Source organism: Hippocampus guttulatus, chromosome 16 (genome assembly GCF_054856545.1).
Source record: "Hippocampus guttulatus isolate MCC_2025c chromosome 16, RoL_Hgut_1.0, whole genome shotgun sequence".
Classification (NCBI taxonomy): domain Eukaryota; kingdom Metazoa; phylum Chordata; class Actinopteri; order Syngnathiformes; family Syngnathidae; genus Hippocampus; species Hippocampus guttulatus.
Window position 1 is genome coordinate 13,374,919 of NC_141276.1, and position 21,065 is coordinate 13,395,983.

General features: G+C 41.0%; 1 protein-coding gene across 1 annotated transcript; it reads left to right on the plus strand.

Annotated features, from left to right (window-relative positions):
* Positions 1–759: 759 nt before the first annotated feature.
* Positions 760–20,721, plus strand: tspan4b (tetraspanin 4b). The gene is made up of 8 exons (XM_086133363.1): positions 760–1,033; positions 4,859–4,928; positions 5,020–5,211; positions 5,344–5,418; positions 6,866–6,961; positions 11,181–11,294; positions 16,423–16,506; positions 17,058–20,721. The coding sequence occupies exons 2-8, from the start codon at positions 4,860–4,862 to the stop codon at positions 17,124–17,126; spliced, it is 699 nt and encodes a 232-aa protein (XP_085989489.1). The 5' UTR covers positions 760–1,033; position 4,859; the 3' UTR covers positions 17,127–20,721.
* The last annotated feature ends 344 nt before the right edge of the window (positions 20,722–21,065 follow it).

The window sequence follows — 21,065 nt, forward strand, 5'->3', positions numbered from 1 at the left end:
ATTAAGACCACTATTATGACTGTTGAAGACCGCTTTTCCAAAGCGGCTCATTTTGCTTCCCTCACTAAACTCCCCTCGGCTTTGGAAACGGCCAAACATTTAGTCCACCAGGTATTTAGGGTGCATGGCCTCCCCCTCGACATCATCTCAGACCAGGGTCCCCAGTTCATATCATGGGTGTGGAGGGCTTTTTGTAAATCTATTGGATCGGGGGCCAGTCTGTCTTCTGGGCATCACCCTCAGTCCAATGGTCAGATGGAGAGGGCTAACCAGGTGTTTGAGAATGAACTTCCTCCGCTGCATGGCTGAGAAGGAGCCCTCTACAGGGAGTCCCATTTGGCATGGGTAGAATATGCTGACAACAGCCTTACTAGCTCAGCTACTGTGTGTGTGTGTGTGTGTGTGTGTGTGTGTGTGTGTGTGTGTGTGTGTGTGTGTGTGTGTGTGTGTGTGTGTGTGTGTGAAATTGCAATGAAGGAACGAAACAATATTCTCAGGAGCACAATATTTTTTTTACTACTTATTCAAATGGCCAGCTGTTGAAAGTTTGTACATTTTACAAATAAAAACTAATTAACATCGACTGTTGAATAGTTTCAAGTGCAACTGCATTAATAGAGGCTTTATCAGAGGGATCCCTAAAATGGAACAAAAAAAATGTGGATGTAGTGGCCTGAAGGGGGGGGGGGGGAGCAGGGGGTTGCAACATGGAAAGAATGGAGAGGGGAGGAGCACGTAAGGGACGGACCAAACTCAGACATCTGGAAACTTTTGAAACTAGAGTAAAGCTTTCCAGATGGAAAAATACATGAAGTCAAAAGGTTGAGAATCAGGAAAGAAGACAACCTAAATGGGGGAAGAGAAGCACAGCGGAGAACAGTGAAGAAGGCTTCTTGAAACGTTTGGCTGCTTCAGGGATTCTCCTCCTGAAGAGGACCGGGAAAGGAAGAGGAAAACAAAGGGATTTGCAAGTTTGGAAATACAAAACGGAACCTAACAGCAACAACAGGCAGGACGGAAACACATCCTCAAGGTAAACTCAGATGTACTGCACAGTTTCTAAATCTGTTCATCATTTTTTAATTGCATATCATGAAAATAGCATGAACACCATTTTTTTTTCACTGACACTGAAAAAGTTATGCACCATAACTATGGTCACATAATTTACACAAATGTCAATTGTTTCAACTGTGTCTTTTATACATTCAATTGTTGAATGTATAAAAGAGTCAATGCAAGTTTGGAAGTATATGAAAACATTTTCATCACCTTCTGTATTTTGTTGATTGTCAAACAATTCAGTTCAATATTTAAGATCTCAAAACATCAGTTCTGTGTCCACTCCGACTTCTCAGTGATTAATATCTGTCGCAGCTAACCCTCTTGCGGTGCAATGAATCATTTGGGGTTCTTCCTCTTGTCTGCATTGTCAAATTCAATATCGTTACTTTCATGAGAGTCAGGGAGCTATCCTCAGATCAATATTCATTTTACGGTCATTGACAACAATAGAGGGGGCGGGGGAAGGGCAGCAACATTAACTGTACGGATCTCATTGCACTCTTTGGATCAGAGCAGAGCAAAGTCATTTGATGGCTTTGTCACTGGATAAAGTGTTTTATGTTTTGCTGTTGTCAAAAAGAGCACCCCTGAAATGAATTCATCACAATACAATTTTAAAATGAAACGTCATAAGGGAAGCAGTGGCTCTGGAACCTTACGCGTTTAAATTAGTAAAAAATACCTACCAAAAAAAAAAAAGAAGTATTATTTCATTTTAAATTAAATGATTAAGTAAGTTTGAGTTCTGGAAAAGCCCCCCCCCCCCAAAAAAAATTTGTTTGAAATGGTTTTTCTTTCTTTACTACAGTTAATTATTTTTGTATTTCCCAGCCTTTTTAATTACAAGCAATCAATAACGCCTAAATGTTCAACAACATCTTTGAATAAAAGGTTTCTGATTTGCAATGCATTAAAGTTTGTTGTGTGGACATTTGTGCCCATTCCTTCTTAGCTATAAAGCAGAATTGAGATAAATGTGGTGGCCCAGGCACGGAACCAGGCACGAAGTTGTCAAATCAACCAAATTAGCCATTAGTGTGTATTCAAAAGGATAGAAACTATAAAGACATAACGTAGACGAAAACAAACTAATCACGTATTGCCTGATCATGTTCTATTTCAAATCTACTTGAGTTATAGCAACGATGGATTGATTCTGAATCACGAAATTGCACTATTTAATTAAATGATATATTTAGCAGTTAGAATGTACGATCGTGTGTGTGTGCACGCGCATATATATATATATATATATATATATAGGCGGCTGGATAGCTCAGTTGGTCAGTTGGTAAGGCATTGGTTTGGCATACAGGAGACGGTGGTTCGAATCCCACTTGGGGCAAAAAATATTAGCACATAACACCATCCAGTGTGTGGTTAGCGCGCCAACCTCACAGTGCAGAGGTCATGGGTTCGATCCCGGCTCCGGCCCTCCTCTGTGGAGGTTGCCTGGTCTCCCGGGCCTACGTGGGTTTTCTTCGGGTACTCCGGTTTCCTCCCACATTCCAAAAACATGCATGGCAGTCTGAGTGAATGCTCAAAATTGTCCCTGGGTGTGAGTGTGAGCGCAGATGGTTGTTCGTTTCTGTGTGTGCCCTGCGATTGGCTGGCAACCGGTTCAGGTCCCCCACCTACTGCCTGAAGACAGCTGGGATAGGCTCCAACACGCCCCACGACCCTTGTGAAGAAAAAGCGGATCGTAAAATGGATGGATTATGGAAAGATTTTTTCATAAAGAATCTTGCAGATCTTTGAAGCCTTCAGTAAACTGATTCAACAAACACATTTCAAAATACAAATTGGGATGTGATGAGTGATTCTGATACCTTATGAACACAGCAGCGTATTGCTGTTGAAACAAACAGAGCACAAATTAAAATGTCATGTTGTTACTATGCACCAGTAATTGTTAGCTAATGGGCACTCCTCTGTGTCACAGGTTTGGTGCGGCCACGGGAAATGCCTGCAGTAGTATAATTAGGTCTATTGAGGAGGGAAGGGAGCTTCCTTCCCGTCAGCAATTTGACTTCCTGTATGAGGTCAGTCGTCAGACTGAAGACCTTTCAGGTTCACATTCACAAAGAAACGGATGCATGGACAAAAGCTGTGCACATCTTCATCCTGGCACGAGGTTGTAGCTCTGTCGGTGAAGGTGGAGCTGTACAAACCATCTCGTGAAGACAAGGAAATGTCTCACTATGTAACCATGTCAAGGAAACACAATTAGAGAATGCAGCACTGAGACTATCAGTGCTGCCAACTAAGAGACTTTCTCGCTATTTTTAGCGATTTTTCAGACCCCTCTAGCGACTCTTAAAAAAGCGATGGGCGACAAATCGAGCAACTTATTCTGGTATTATTGGAGACTCTGATGTGAAAGCATGTATCGTTCTTATTGTTCTTGACATTCAGCGGGTGCTTCCGTCAGCCTCTCCCCTTTTCCAGGGCACTCGCAGGCGGCCCAGTCCTCTCGTTCCACTAAAGGGGGGTGTGAGGAACAAATTCACAAAAATAATGAAACTGAATTGGTACCTCGTATTCGTGACCATTATTTTCTCAACTGCCATTGAGATGTGTTCTATTGTCTATTTTCCATTACATTGTCAATGCAGATTGTACAGAAAGAATATCATTTCGTATGTTCATGGTTCATTGGAGCTAAAAAAAAATGAAAAAACAAAAAACAAACTTAAAAAAATAAATAATGAAAAAAGGAACTAATAAACAAACTTAAATTAATGCAAACTAAAAAAGAGAACTAAACACAAACAAACAAAAAAACCTTTAGAAAACAAAACAAAACAAATAACTCCACTTGAGTGCCTCTCTTGCAGGGGTGCCCAAACTTTTTTGACCTAAGATCTACCGTACCTTTCGATCAACCAACCTCCCGAGATTGATGCGTTATCACGCATGCGCGCATATGCACACATTTAACACACACATGCCATGATGAGCAACAGACATTACGGCCCCTAAGATGAATGAAACAGAAAAATAAAGTAGACACAAGGGATTATGAGTTTGTGAAAAGGTAATCACTGCCCACCTTCATCGAGACCTGACTCGAAGACACTTTTGCAACGTGTTAACTCTCGTAGCTCACGTTTTAAAATGCTTCTCTTGGCCCTCCAGATTGCCATTCTTCGCGAGTGCCATCGGTGAATAGTACACAAAATGAACTTTGACTGATACAATAATAAAAATAATATTAACAATGATGATAAAAGCTACATTGCAACAGCTCTGATCGCAAGCTGCAATTGCAGACTATTTAGTGCATGGGTGTCAAACTCAGGTCCTGGAGGGCCGCTGTCCTGCATGTTTTCCAAGTCTCCCTGTTGCAACACACCAGATTCAAATGAACAGGTTCAATGTCAGACTTCCGCAGAACTTGCTGACAATCTGATCATTTGAATCAGGTGTGTTGCAACAGGGAGACTTGGAAAACATGCAGGACAGCGGCCCTCCAGGACCTGAGTTTGACACCTATGATTTAATTTTATTCTATTATATTTTCTTCTACAATATCATTAAATTCCAAAGCTACACTTTCCAATGTTTCAGTAAAGTTACTCATTTTCACACACACACACAAAATCAATCATACCACAGCATGCAAAAAGTGTAAAAGACACTGTCCTTCCCTTCACTTGACTGACCCTCAAGAGCATTTAGAGCAATTTCACAAGTTCATCTGAGTTGAAAAATCTTTCCCGCGAGTAAAATAGGTGGTATTGGAGACGATAAGATTTTGGTTCTTCTGTTGACTCTTATTTTCTTTCTGCAGGATGTCAGCGTCTCGCAAATGTTTGTGCTGCATCAAATATGTGATGTTTGTTTTTAACCTCATCTTCTGGGTGAGTATGAGGAGATCTGAATCCCTGATAGTCCTATTTCAACGCAATCTACTTAGATTGCACAGTTGATGCTACTGTATCTTTGAAACAGCTGGGAGGATGTGGATTGTTCGGCGTTGGAGTCTGGCTGTCGTTCACCCAGTCCGAGTTTTCATCTCTTCCTCTATCCTTCCCGTCACTCTCGGCAGCCAACCTGCTGCTGGTCGCTGGCGGAATCACCATGGTAACGGGCTTTCTCGGCTGTCTCGGGGCTCTTAAGGAGCAACGCTGGCTGTTGTTCATGGTAGGACCACATATGCAGTCTCAGCACTGTCCCACTCCCTTTTTTTCGAGGTCATGCTGACAATGTCAGTATGCTGATGCGATTTATTATAATGAAATGGGTTTCTAACTGAACGCCTCTCCTTTATTGCAGTTCTTTGTGATCCTGTTGCTCCTTGTCCTGACAGAAGTTGCTCTCACACTGGTCATACACATCTTTCGAGATCAGGTGAGCTCACCTTCACACACACTTTTTTCAGTTTTTACTGACACTGTCCAGTAGACTGAGGGACTGGCTGTTTGCATTGGCAGTCAGTAGGAAATGGAGTGAGTAAAAAGTGTTCTTAAAAAAGTAAGCAGTTGAACATTGAAACAGTTATTTCGACAAATGACAAGCAACTTCTCTAATGATAATTGTTTGGTTTGATTCAGTGATCGATTCATTCAAATATAATTATGTTTTAAATGTGTTTACAAACCGGTATTTATATATATATATATATATATTGTCAGAGGGCCTGGATTGGATCGGGTACAATCCGAATCGACTCTCCTCCAAGGGGTGCGGACCCCCAGTGAGCCTCCTTGCCCGTGGCAACACGGAATCGCGGGGAGGCAGGGGGTCCGTGAAGCCGATGCTCTGAAAGACGCGCCCGAGTTCTCACTGCCTTTAATTTTACGAAACCAACCCGGTCTGAATCCTTATTAAACTCCTAAATAGTAAACGTTCCAGATTTGGGGAAATAATAAGGACATTTCGTTTTTACAGCAGCTCTTTCTCATTTTTCCTCGATTGCAATTGTTATTGACTCAGGTCTAAAGTTCCATAGTCCTTGTGAGGACCATTCGGGTTCGTTTGTCATGTCGGAGTAAAATATTTTAAGTCACGCGTTCAATGATGGTTAACGCTTCCCGATGTTAATGCTTGTTCGCCGCCGTTTGTTCATTATTGGAGGTTGAGTGGTCCATGATTCAAATCATGAAATGACTGAGGTGGACGTCAATACATTTTATAAGATTTATTAAAATAGATAAAAATTACAATCATTCTGATAACATTCATTAATCAACCGTAAAACCGCGACTCGCAAGGAATTCACAGTAATCATGAACATCACAAAATCAGTGAAGTGATGATGTAGCTTAAAATCCAAATAATTAGATGATAAACCGAAAAAAGTGAAAATAAAAAGAGAAAATTGGACAAAAAGGTTATAAAATGAATAAATAATAGTCTATCTTGATGAGCCTGGAGTGGTCGTGCCTAACACATCCGTTTTCTGTATATCGTAAATCGGAAATAAGATCTAATTATTGAAAACCAGAATATTAAATAGAATTTAAATACTTCCGTTAGTTGCTCTCTCAAGGGCATAATTATACAATACAATACAATACATGCTGATTTATATAGCGCTTTCACAACAGCTGCAGCTGTAACAAAGCGCTTAACAAAACAGTTAACATAAAGTAAAATAATAAATACATAACATAAAACACGGACAGTCGTGCAATCCTAACAACGTTTCCCTCATACGCTTTAAGCAGTTTGAGATAATTATGGTATGGATAATTGGATGGATAATTGTGGTTTGTTTATGAACCACAGTAAAAAAAAAAAAAAGAGAAATGAATGCATAAATACATTTGATCTCTTTCCCTCTGCTTTTTTTCAGCTGGATTCCAAAGCACAAGGTGAATTAAAGGAGGGGATGAAAAGTTATGAATCAGAAGTTGGGTTAAAAAAATCTTGGGATAATGTCCAAAAAATGGTAAGTATAGAAAACAAGCAAACGAGCAAAAAAAAAAAAAAAAAACACTCCCGTTCTATTAACATTACAGAAGAAGCAGCAGTGTGTCCCAATTGTGCCTAAATTAAATAAATAAATGCATGGTTAAATAAATCATCATGAATTTATTTCAGTATATTTTTTTCTAACTTTCTCTCTCTCTCTCTCTCGGTCTCTCTCTTTAAAAAAAAAATCCTTGTCTCACCCCTCGGGTGGTGTCCATCCCTCATTCAGCTCGGGTCCTCTACCAGAGGCCAGGAAGCTTGAGGGTTCTGCGCAGTATCCTTGCTGTTCCCAGCACTGCACATTTCAGGACTGAGATGTCCGATGTTGTTTCCGGGATCTGTTGCAACCACTCATCTAGTTTGGGGGTCACTGCCCCGAGTGCTCCGACCACCACAGGCACGACTGTCACCTTTACCTTCCAGGCTCTCTCCAGCTCCTCTCTGAGCCCTTGGTATTTCTCGAGTTTCTCGTGTTCCTTCTTTCTGATGTTTCCATCACTTGGGACCGCTACATCCACTACAACGGCTTTCCTCTGCCCTTTATCTATGATCACGATATCTGGTTGGTTCGCCATTACCATCTTGTCAGTCTGGATCTGGAAGTCCCACAGGATCTTCGCTCTGTCATTCTCCACCACCTTCGGAGGTGTTTCCCATTTTGACCTTGGGGTTTCCAGTCCATACTCCGCACAGATGTTTCGGTAGACTATGCCAGCCACCTGGTTATGGCGTTCCATGTAGGCTTTCCCTGCCAGCATCTTACACCCTGCAGTTATGTGTTGGATCGTGTCAGGTGCCTCTTTGCACAACCTACACCTTGGGTCTTGTCTGGTGTGGTATATCTGGGCCTCAATGGCTGTGGTGCTCAGGGCCTGCTCTTGAGCAGCCAGGATGAGTGCCTCTGTGCTGTCATTCAGGCCAGCCCTCTCTAGCCACTGATAGGACTTCTTGAGATCGGCCACTTCAGTTATGGTCCGGTGGTACATCCCGTGTAGGGGCTTGTAGCTTTCGGGTCTTAACGTCCGTGGTCTGAATCTCTTCCTTTGGCCACCTTATTATTCCTGCAGGGTATCTGATCACTGGCAGGGCATAGCTGTTTATTGCCCGGGTCTTATTCTTGCCATTGAGCTGGCTTTTTAGGACTTGCCTCACTCGCTGGAGGTATTTGGCCGTAGCCGCTTTCCTTGTTGCCAGTTCGAGGTTGCCATTGGCTTGTGGTATACCGAGGTACTTGTAGCTGTCCTCAATGTCTGCTATTATTCCTTCAGGGAGTGAGACCCCTTCAGTGCGGATGACCTTTCCTCTCTTAGTCACCATCCGACTACATTTCTCAAGCCCGAATGACATCCCGATGTCGCTGCTGTAGATCCTGGTTGTGTGGATCAGGGAGTCTATGTCCCTTTCGCTCTTAGCATACAGCTTTATGTCATCTATGTAGAGGAGGTGACTGATCGTAGCTCCATTTCTGAGGCGGTATCCATAGCCTGTCTTGGTGATTACTTGTCTTAGGGGGTTCAGTCCTATGCAGAACAGCAGTGGGGAGAGTGCATCACCTTGGTATATGCCACATTTGATGGACATTAGGGTAAGTGGCTTGCCATTGGTTTCAAGTGGGGTTTTCCACATCCTCATCGAGTTCGCAATGAAGGCTCTTAGGGTCCTGTTCACCTAATACAACTCCAAGCATTCAGTGATCCATGTATGTGGCATCGAGTTATAGGCTTTCTTGTAATCAATCCAGGCTGTGCACAGGTTGGTATGTCGGGACCTGCAGTCTTGTGCGACTGTTCTGTCAACCAGGGGGTGATGTTTGGCTCCTCTGGTGTCCATACCAATGCCCTTCTGTGCTTCGCTCATGTATTGATCCATGTGTCCACTTATCTTAGCCGCAATGATGCCTGACATGAGCTTCCATGTTGTGGAGAGACAGGTTATTGGCCGATCGTTGGAGTTTGAGATCCCTCAAAGGGTGCAGTCCCATACCGCACCCTTTGAGGGATCCTTCATGATCAGGATTGTTCGCCCTTCGGTTAGCCATCCTGGGTGAGTCCCATCCCTCAGCAGCTGGTTCATTTGTGCTGCTAGGGACATTTATTGGGCTTGCCTCCCAATCTCTAAATATATATATATATATATATATATATATATATATATATATATATATATATATATATATATTTCAACATATGTAGACTGTAATTCATTCATTCATTCATCTTCCGAACCGCTTCATCCTCAGACTGTAATTATTATTTGTAATTATTTTAATACATATATTTATTTATTTATTGTTTGTTTGTTTATTTCAATATACCTGTATAGGTAATTATTTTGCTCTTGAATTATTTCACTGTTTATTTAATTTTGGAACTATTGTTTCCCTATAAGTCATAAAATCATTTTCTCTCATTCTGTCACATCAAACTCAGTCGTTGTACTCGTCGTCCGAGTCCAGCTGTTGCTCTTTGAATCGAAAGTCAACCCCAAAAATGTTCTATGAAGTCCCACTGGTCTCAACACAGCACTGTGATTAACATTGTGTTTGTGGAATATATGAGTTGAGCAGTAGAATCCACCTGTTTTTGTCCATCTCGGTTGGGGGGTGGGGGGGGTGGCCATTTTGCCATTCTCTGTCAACTGAAAATGACATCTCAGGGTTCAGGTGACGATCAATCATGGCTCAGCTTCAGAAAACAGGTGAACACTCCTGAGCAACTGTGAGGTCATTTTTCAGTCGACTGCAGTGGCAAAATGGCCGCCCCTTGAGATGGATAAAAACGAGTGGATTTTGCTGCTTAACTCATATTCTATGAGTGCAATAACAACCAGAATGCAGTTTTTAGACTAGTGAAAGTGTAAAGAACATATTGTTAAGAAAATGTTGGGGTTGACTTTAAGGCCTGCCACAAAATCCATGGCGAATATCAAGAAATGTGTTGACACACTTCTGGCGAAGGTTACCCTCCATCAGATTACATCATCAGTCTGAATGAGGGTTTTATTTCCTTGTCACATTAAATAACCAAGACTTTTGATCAAGTTGCTGTGCCCCAAAACCTGGTCAATTTCATCGTGACAAAAATTACAATGAAGTTACCTGCTTAAGTCTCTCACCAGTCCTCACTTAGTTTAACTCATGCGATGTAAGTTTATGTTGGCACAGTATGACTCAATTCTTGTTCACAGCTATTTTCTTGACGGATTTCTGATGTCCCCAATACAGTGATCCCTCGCTTATCGCAGTTAATGGGGACCAGAACCCCTCATGAAAGAGGAAAATCCGTGAAGTAGGTACCCCTCCCTGTACAGGTAGATGTACACGTGTATGAGTATATATATTTATAAGGCCGAATTTAATGGTATACATGCATGTAGAAGTAAATGTTAACATCCTTCATGCTATATACTAATATAAGATAAGATATCCTTTATTTGTCCCACACTGAGGAAATTTACATGTATATGTATGTGTATATATGTATATGTATATGTATATGTATATACTGTATATATGTATATGTATAACATGTATAAGATGTATAAGTTTGGTTAGGTTAGTGTATAAATAACAAAATACAGTCAACATAAACATGAAATATACATGTAGTATATATCGCTGTTGTTTTGCTGACTTTTGTTGCCTCTCACGGGCCTTTTGCGGCATTTTCGCTTTTGTTTTTTTTAAAATAAATATTTGTGAAAAATTCGTGCTGCACTGATTCCGCAGTAAGTGAATCGCGAAGTAGCGATGGATCACTGTATACCTTTGAAAAGTAGATACAAGTTATACTTCAAAGTACATAATGCTGGTTGAGCTATGATAAAATCATCTTTCAAAATAAAATTCATCATTGAGATCACTTATATTAATAGACCCCTAACTGCCACCATCATAAAACTGTACTGGCCAAAAGTGAAGTAAAGTTTTCACATTCACTTCAATCATTCTATAATTTATCACTCAAAAGCAATTACGCTACACTCTCTTTAAAAAAAGATGTGCCTTTATTTTAAAATAAGCCGAGTCTTTTGCTGCACAGGTTGGCTTGATATCAGGTCATGTATGATGACGATTCTAGCGCCATAATTTTCAACATTTGTTTCCAAGTTGTCAAACTTTTGAACCTTTTAAACCTCGAGGTACCACTCGATACACATGAGTCATGTTTTTGAGCGTTATTCTCCTCGTCTCCCAGTTCAAATGTTGCGGCGTGACGAATAAAACCGACTGGTATGAAGTACTCAATGGAACGCTGCCATCGTCCTGCTGCTCCGTCGGGATTGACCAATGCACTGATGGATGGAGTGAGGTTAGTTTCATGCTCGCTCATTTACACGGCAGTGGAGCCTGACAAGTTTCCATCCCGTTGTTGCCATAGTGTCAATAAAATGCATTGTGCCGGTTGAACAGAATACGCTATGCCTTCAACTTGCCGTCAATCAGCCGTCAGACTGCACAAAAGATCATTCCAAATGACCCTTTGAGTTGGTATTTTCCAAATAGTTTATCGTCGTGGTATTCTTTAGCACAACAAAATGTTCATTCGGTAACTAAAACACAGAACAATCCAGTCAAACCTATAAAGTTGAACACAATCCATTCCAAGAAGGTGGTCAACATCTGTTTTGTTCAAATCTCGCTTCTGTCAAAGGGATTAATGGAATTCATCCACTCCATGGCCGTGCCTGAGGCTTCAAATTGTACGTCTGTTTAGTTCTGCTGTAATGTCTCACTGTTGTCCAAGACATTTTTACTTTCCTACTTGGGATTATTAACACAGATCAATAGAACTTTCAAAATCTATAAAACTGCTGTACGCTGTGAGTTGGCGTGTTCTTGCTACAATCACATTATGGAACACATTTTTTTGTTGAGTTCGGTCTGACAGCTGTTTTTAACAAATTTGTGGAATGCGGAAATCCACAATTTATCTCAGTATTTCTCTGTCATGTAAAGATTTTGATCTATAGGTTTTCTTCAGCCCTAAGAGCATAAAACGAAATAGAACTTACAATGAGGTGCCAATGTTACGGAGCCCCAAAGCCCTCAGGTGACATGGAAGAAAAAAAAAATTACGTTCCTTGGGGTCTTGTTCATGAGTGAGGGCAGGAGGGAGCGGGAGATCGACAGGCGGATCGGTGCAGCGTCTGCTGTGATGCGAACGTTGTATCGGTCTGTCGTGGTGAAGAAGGAGCTGAGCCAAAGGGTGAAGCTCTCAATTTACCGGTCGATCTACGTTCCAACCCTCATCTATGGTCACGAGCTATGGGTCGTGACCGAAAGAACGAGATCCCGGTTACAAGCGGCCGAAATGAGTTTTCTCCGCAGGGTGTCCGGGCTCTCCCTTAGAGATAAGGTGAGAAGCTCGGTCATCCGGGAGGGGCTCAGAATCGAGCCGCTTCTCCTCCACATCGAGAGGAGCCAGATGAGGTGGCTTGGGCATCTGATTCGGATGCCTCCTGAGCGCCTCCCTGGTGAGGTGTTCCGGGCATGTCCCACCGGGAGGAGACCCCGAGGAAGACCCAGGACACGCTGGAGAGACTATGTCACCCAGCTGGCATGGGAACGCCTCGGGATCCCCCGGGGAGAGCTGGAAGAAGTAGCTAGGGAGAGGGAAGTCTGGGCTTCCCTGCTAAAGCTATTGCCCCCGCGACCCGGCCCCGGGATAAGCGGTAGAATATGGATGGATGGATGGATGGACGTTCCTTTGTAAAGATTGCGAGATAACGCAAACTTTATTCTTTTTTTTTGCAAGGGGTCATCTTCTGGGTAACTGAAAACAACAAATATGCAGCGTTTTCACCCGTTGGCCAGTTTAATGGATTTTTACTTTGAAATTGGCTTGAAATACAAAGACATAAAATCTGTTCATGAGTTTAAATACGGTTTCCGAAGTCCTCCTCCATGATAATCTTTCCCTGAAGTCTTGTTGTCCTTCAATAATCCGCGCATGAGAGTCTATGTTAGCCAAACTGACCTGGAAGTACACAAAGGCGCATTTTTAAAAGAGCGTCTGCATTATCTTGCAATCTTTGCGAGGGAACGCGAAGTTTTTTTTCCCTTCCATGTCACTTTAGGTGCTCTGTACATAGTTAAGAGAAGAGGGGACTAATCCTCCTAATTCCTACTCTGTTACTTTTCTGTAAGGACATACAATATTGACAGCACTGACCTATTGGAAGCTGCACACACCTCTCATTGCACTGTCTCAATTGTAACTGCACAAACAAGTTGTCACTAGGATGTACAGTAGATGTGTCTAATCGTGATAAGATAGCAAGTCTTACTACAGCTAATTTGTGGAATGTTGCTTTTCTGGTATGATGTGGAGAGAAAAAAGACATGCTCGGAAAAAAAAAAACAATTGAAATGTTGGAATCAGAATGCTTTTATCAGATTTAATCAGCATAAAATTGTAATGCAACAGACACCAACCCCCCCCCCCCCTTTCACCCGTGTTATCAAACTATACTTAACTCTAGTTGCACATTTAAATGCACTAGCTCAAAATGACTGACAGCTGCCACAGGGGACACCAATTTGGGGGGGGGGGGGGGGTTCCATCAAAACATAAACTGACCACAACTTCCAATGGGTCTGGCCTTTGCATGGAATATATCTAAACTAATTTCTATCGTCTCTACTAATCCGGTTGAAAAGACAAGTTGTTTCTCATAAGTGTATCAAACTCAATTGTTTCTACATTCCCAGCAGAGAGCAGAAAATACCGGAGTCAGAGAGCTTCGTGTGGCTGCCAGTGACTTACTGTGTAACCACAACAGCCTGCTGCTGTTCATTGTGTCATACTGTGTACTCTGGTCGCCATAGCAACCATTCTATTCAATCTCAGTTTAGTGAACATTATATCCTCCCTGATACCTGAGACAATCGCTGATGTATGCCTTTTTATTTTTTATAGTATAGTCTTATACTCAAATAATCCAGGCAAAGTGGACTGGTTTATTCATTATGCATGTTTTGAAAGAACTCCAGTCTATCAGCATAAACAGGTGTCTAAATCATTAAAAGGTCTTCACAAATAAATACATACTATTTCTATTCTATGATATCCAGACGTGAGTGTGAAGTATTGCAAGCGTAGTCAGCCCCTTGATGTATCAAGCATGCAATTTGGCAGTGTGCTTGAATGTTTATTGACTTTTTTTTTTCCTGTGAAACGATATATTCATCCCATGTGGGACAGATTAACAACATATTGCATGCATTATTAGAGTGAATTTCCCAAGGGGTCCTTAAACCGGCACGCATTGTTTTGCCATGCCACCCAGATGTGTTTTATAAAATTTCAATGATTCCTAGTAGGACAAAAAAAAAAAAATCGCACAAGGGCAGTTAGCAATTTCCTTGTACAGTGATGTCACTTCCTGTCCTCGGTCCATTTGGAGCAGTGAACGACACTGCTGAATGTGTCTTTCTATTTGTGTCAGGACAAAGCTCAACATGCTTATTTCCTTGTTTTCTGGACAACATTCTTTAGCGATTTAAGGAATAACTACCGATAATACATTCGTTCGTGTCCAATTACATTTTTTATTTGTATAGGAAGATAAATAATTGGGCATTTGAAAGTTGCTGCAATGCAGTTGAGTGCAACACCCGGGTGGAGACATTGTAGAAATGGTTCAGAACAATAGGCCAATAATGCAATTAATATAGAATAAACAAATAATCCAATTCAGTCATGCGGTTTCTCAACTCAACTCAACTGTATTTATCCAGCACTTTAAAACAACCACCGCTGTATACAAAGTGTTGTACATTCAATTCAATTCAATTCTATTCAATTGTATTTATAGAGCACTTTCGAACAGCCATCGCTGCATACAAAGTGCTGTACATGGAGCAATTTAACATATACAATAAACAGTAAAAGAAATCGGTAACAAAGACGGTAGAAAGCACAGAACAGTAAAACCAAGAACAAATCTAAATCATGCTGAGTCGAATGCCAAAGAATACAAGTGAGTTTTGAGGAGGGTTTTGAAGATGGGCAGCGAGGAGGCTTGCCGAATGTTCAGTGGGAGGTCATTCCAGAGAGAGGGACCAGCAACAGAAAAGGCTCGATCCCCTCTGAGCCTCAGTTTAGTTCTTGGTACTTCTAATAATGTCTGGTCCACAGACCTGAGGCGCCGGGCAGGTGTGTAGGGGCGGATGAGCTCAGAGAGGTAAGGTGGCGCGAGATTATTCAGAGATTTGAAAACAAATAAGAAGATCTTGAAAATAACTCTAAAATGTATGGGGAGCCAGTGAAGGGATGCCAGAGTAGGAGTTATGTGCTCCCTCTTACGAGTACCAGTCAAGAGGCGGGCAGCGGCATTCTGGACCAGCTGAAGGCGCTTAATGGAGGACTGGCTGACTCCAAAGTAAAGGGAATTGCAGTAATCGAGCCGGGATGTGACAAAGGCATGAATTACTGTCTCAAAGTGTTCATGAGAGACGAGAGGTTTTACTTTGGACAGCTGTCTAAGGTGAAAGAAGCTGGATTTAACAACGGCACCAATTTGCCGGTCAAGTTTGAAGTCACTGTCCAGTTTAAGGCCCAAGTTTGAGACTATTGACTTAAGATAAGGAGACAGGGGGCCCAAGTCTACAGGACATGGAGCAAATATCATAAACTGTATGCAACAATGAACAATACCTTAAATAATTTGGTGTACAAATGGACCAGTGGACACGTTATTAACATGACGGTCAAGAAACTTGAGGAGGTCACGCCAATTGCAGTTCAAACAACTCTTAAGTGGCAAAGATAAAAGAAAAAAAAATACAGGAAATTATTCATTCATTCATTCATCTTCCGTACCGCTTGATCCTCACGAGGGTCGCGGGGGGTGCTGGAGCCTATCCCAGCCGTCTCCGGGGGACACCCTGAATCGGTTGCCAGCCAATCGCAGGGCACACAGAGACGAACAACCATCCACACTCACACTCACACCTAGGGACAATTTAGAGTGTTCAAACAGCCTGCCACGCATGTTTTTGGAATGTGGGAGGAAACCGGAGCACCCGGGGAAAACCCACGCAGGCCCGGGGAGAACATCTCCACACAAGGAGGCCGTAGCTGGAATCAAACCCGGTACCTCTGCACTGTGAAGCCGACGTGCTAACCACTGGACTACCGGGCCACCATACAGGAAATTATTTTATTTTAAATTTACATACACTAGAGATGTGATGTTTGTTATGACATTTTACTTTGTAGTCATAAAGGCATGAAATACATAATTAGAACACAATGCAGTACTGAATAAGGAAATATTTTAAATTCACATTACAACTCTTTTTTTTTTTTTAATGATTCCAGACACATTCCGCAGTTCCAGAAACACACTATGTTCTGTTTGAAAATACTTTTTTTTAACATCTTGAGATAAACGACGTTCTCTTCTTGTCCCATACCTGTGTCTTTTTTGCAGCCTTGTTACCAAAAGGCCAGGCAGTGGCTTCTGGATAACATTCCATCGGTTCTGGTGTTTGGCGTGTGTATTGGCGTCGTGCAGGTAGTTCTTGACAAACATATTTTTCCACAGCAGTGAATTTTAAAGTGCACGTCAAGTCCAAAATTTTCTTTGCAATATGTTCCATGTGTCTAAACACGTCGACGTCACAGCTCACCTGTTTTCTGGGTTTGGTCACGTGATGTTCACAATGCGAGCCCGAGGGCACTTTGACGTCAATTCAAGTCGACATCAAAGGGTGGTAGAATGTCAAAGCACCCTGAGATGGATGAAAAGTGTATTACTTCCAACAATTCTGAAAAGTAATGATGTTAGCATGTTATTATGACCGGGTTTATTTGCGAATCGGTTTACAATGTGTGGCTGATAGTTATGACTTACTTTGTTTTCGCTCATTTGTTTACATTTAACTCATTCACTCCCAATGACGTTATTAAACGTCTTTTCAGACTTGGTCCGGAATTGGCTGGTACTGAATGAGTTAATTTTATCCTTATTGGATATTTTTATGCCTTAAAGTACAAGATGACGATTTTGAAAGAAAGCCTTGATCACATTTTTTTTCACCATACCAAACTCTCTTCTCTCATCAGATCTTGGCCCTGGTGTTCTCCATGCTGATGTACTGCCAAATCATGTGTGCTGAGAAGTATTTGGACTGAGTGTGGGATTGCTGATAATGGTGGGGCACCATTCAAGATGCCACATTACGGTTCCACTGCCAAACTGACACACGCAGCACTAGTAGTAACATTGTGCCCTGTTATTGGAAAATGACTTGGGGGGGGGGGGGCGGGGAGCTTCCAATTGTTGATCAAAAAGTTGTTTTTTGAAGTTTGACAAAAAGCCCTTGGAGGCTGATCTGAACAGGTGATGCCAAAACCCTCGTGGGCACTATTTTTCTTCTTTGCAAATGTCATAAATCAATGTGTTCAATCTTATCAATACAATTTTATGTTCATCTGCTTTGGACAGAGCCTGTTATAATGAATGAGAGCATTTCAAAAGGGGCTTGTCAAAGCCATCCATTTTCTGTAGCATTGCCCTCATTAGGATCACGGATAAGCCAAAGCCCATCCCAGCTGACTTTTGTATGTTCTTGGAATGTGGGAAGAAGCCAGAGTACCTGCAAAAAAAAATAAAAAATACTGGACAACATGCACATTCCAAACAGGAGGGCCTGAGCCAAGACTGTCAACCACTTTGTCACCACACTGCCACATGCTGATAATTGAGAAATTTTAAAATGCTGGTTTAGAGACATTATCAGAGGCTTAACAAACTTATAAAGCAACTACCCAATTAACGCTAATTCCACAGCTATCCTAAATTAACAGTATTGTGGAATACAAACTGTGGATTCACCTATGTTTTTATTTTTATTTTTATAATGCATGTGCCAAAGTTTTGTCTAATATAAATTTACTTCAGTACCATCTCGTTGCCATGGAACTATGTTTAAGTACGTTGAGGACATTTGTGTCTTGTTCTGCCAACCTCTTGTGACATCAATAGCAGCTTTTAAAAAAAAGTCTACACACTTTTTTTTGTGTGTGTGTGCTAAGAAAGGGCCAAAGATATTTTTTATCTTTTTTCCATCACAATGTGTGACTTTGAAACTGCACAACTCAATTGAAAATAAGAAAAAGAAATCTGGATATTCAAAGTAAAAACTAACCGTGACATGGTTACACACCTTCTCATAACTGTGGATTTGGCTCTGTTCTGAATGATCAAACACATTCAAACTCATGATAAATTGGCATCAACACACAATTGTCACAACTTCGTTTCCTTGATTAATCCCAAATAAAGTTCAGATGTTCTAGTAGGCTTTTCCTGACATATTTTTCTTTATAGCAGAAGCCTTTTTTATGTTTTGTGCTTTTCCCCGCATCCTCCACCATGATTAAGGTGTGTGTGTTTTTTTTTTGTTTGTTTTTTTTGTGAGATATGGCGTCCGTCTTGCCACTTTACTCCACAGCCTCGACATATGAACAAGACGCGAGATGTTGTCATGTAACTAAACAGCCAGTACTTGCCAGAATTTTCTTCAGCTCTTTCAACGGGCTTTTGTTCTTGTTTCCTCAGTTTTGGCGAGAGCAGGGAGGTCTAGGATTTAATGGCAGTGAGATCTTTTTGATGTTGTGGAAGCTCTGCAAACCATAGCCTGCGCTGTTAGATGTGACTATGACAATGTCAGGAAATTTGAAGAGGTGAATTTTATTTTGGGTTCATCACATGCACGTTAAATGGGGGCAGGTGAGTGCTGACCCCCGTTTAAAATGAGTTTGAATGTGATCAGTTAGTTTGAAACAGTGCCAACCGCATGATCTCAGTTTATTTTTACGATTGCTGTCTAAAATATTTCCATCCATCCAGCCATCCATGTTCTGATCCGCTTTATCCTCACGAGGGTCGCGGGTGGTGCTGGAACCTATCCCAGCTGTCTTCGGGTAGTAGGCGGGGGAAACCTGAACCAGTTGCCATCCAATCGCAGGGCAAATAGAGACGAACAACCATTCGCGCTCTCACTCACTCCGAGGGACATTTTAGAGCAGGGGTGCCCAAACTTTTTGGACCGAAGATCTACTTTTCGATCAAATAACCTCACGCGGGCACACACACACACACACACTCACACACACACGTAATGCTGGATAAAGTTTTAAAATGATGTATCTTGGTCTCATTTTTTTTAATCACAAAAACCTGGCAATTGAACAGGGGTGTGCAGACTATTCAGACCAATGGTAGAAGCTCCTTTAACTGATATTTATTGTGATCCAGGAATTTTCTACAAAAACTGTCAACGACATTATTTAGCAATTAAGATTTCAAATTACAGTTGAGCTGTATTCCTGACCCCCAAAATTATTTTGCGGTTGTATGTTATGTTTAATTGATTTCTGACTTCTCAGAGAAACACAGTTGGAGTAAAAAACGCTGAGTGCTTATTGAAATGAAAGAACCTCCTGATGCTAGTTAAAAATTTGATGGCAGGCGGTCTTATATGTTTCGCACTGTATCATGATGGTTGTTAATAGTCAAAGGCAGGGGTCACCAAATAGATGCACATTTCAAATAACACATAATTTGTCCAAATTTAAAGTTAATTTGTAATTTAAAGGTAATAATATGAGCAGGTTTTTTTTAAATACTTGATGAGTTCAATTTTCAGACTCTGATCATGTTAAAGATGTCTCACAATACTGCCAGTGTTTGCATTTTTAAATTATAAGTTCTACTCGCAAATCCCAATGCCCGAGCACTGGTGGGCTCACAGGCTACCTTTTTCAAGGAAGGAGATAAGGCGTGGTTTTGGGGGAGGGGGATTTGTTTTGTTTTTTTGCTTTGCACCTTCTGTTGAGATGAGTAATCACTTTTCATACAACTTGAAACAACATGTCAACAGTGGCAAATGGGCATTTCTTGACAAACTGACTGTCCAAGGTTTAGTATGTCTGTCTGCATCAGTGTCTGGGCTACACTAAAGAGGAATTAATTTTCATACCTGTCAACTCATACGGTTTAGCCATAGTTCATACGGATTTTGTGGTGAATCTCACGTATATGGCCGTATCGCACAAATCATACGGATTCTGAACATTTCCGGGTTTTTTTTTCACCAACTCCAAATCATTTGGAGTTGGTAACGAAAAAAGTAACGCAGGAATACAACTCTGAACACAGTAATGCCACTAAGTAGAATGATGATTAGACATTAACCAGACATTGTAGTATGGAGATCTACAATAAATATCATTGAAAATTTCGTGGGGTTTTTTTCTGCCGTTATTTTGACATATAAAATGCTTTGGTATGTTATAAGGATTTTTTTGCTCTTTATAAGGATTTTTTTGGTAGTTTATACAGGTTGGCGCTCCGAAAAGTTGACAGGTATGAATTTTTAGACTGAGAAAACAATTTGAATTGAATTTGAGGATAAAAAGTGACAATTTTTGAGAAAATTTCATTTTCCACAAAAGCAAACTCTCACAAGAATGAAGTCAGTCATCCAAATTTTTAAATGCCAGTCTGTTTTACCACTAGGACTGTAATGAAAATGTCATACAGTGTATCACATTCAACACTTGGTGTGCTTTATTTCTTTTCAGGTTTTATGTTGCGGCATTGTTGTATAAAGGAACAAATATATCCAAATTTTGGGTTGTTTTTAAATTTGTTTTTTTGTGTTTCATTTTTAGCGGAAAAATCATTTATTCAGATTTTGAATAAGGCTAGAACAATAAATTGTGGAAAAAAGTAAAGAGTTCTGAGTTCTTTGCATGAATGCTCTGCATGAAGTTTCTGGTCTAGACTGTAGACCAGAAACTTCATTCGTCCTGACGCGAGAGCAGGGGTCGGGAACCTTTTTGACTAAGAGAGCCATAAAGGCTAAATATTTGGAAATTTATTTCAGTGAGATAAATATATATATATATATATATATATATCAGTGGCGGATGCTGGTCTGTCAAAGAGGGCAAGCTCAATTTTGGCCGACATCATAAAATGTGTCAGTTTATTTATACGTGAATTCTACTCTCTGTTCCTTTTCAAGAAAATGATCTGTGACCCTGTCATACCAACAAGGCGTC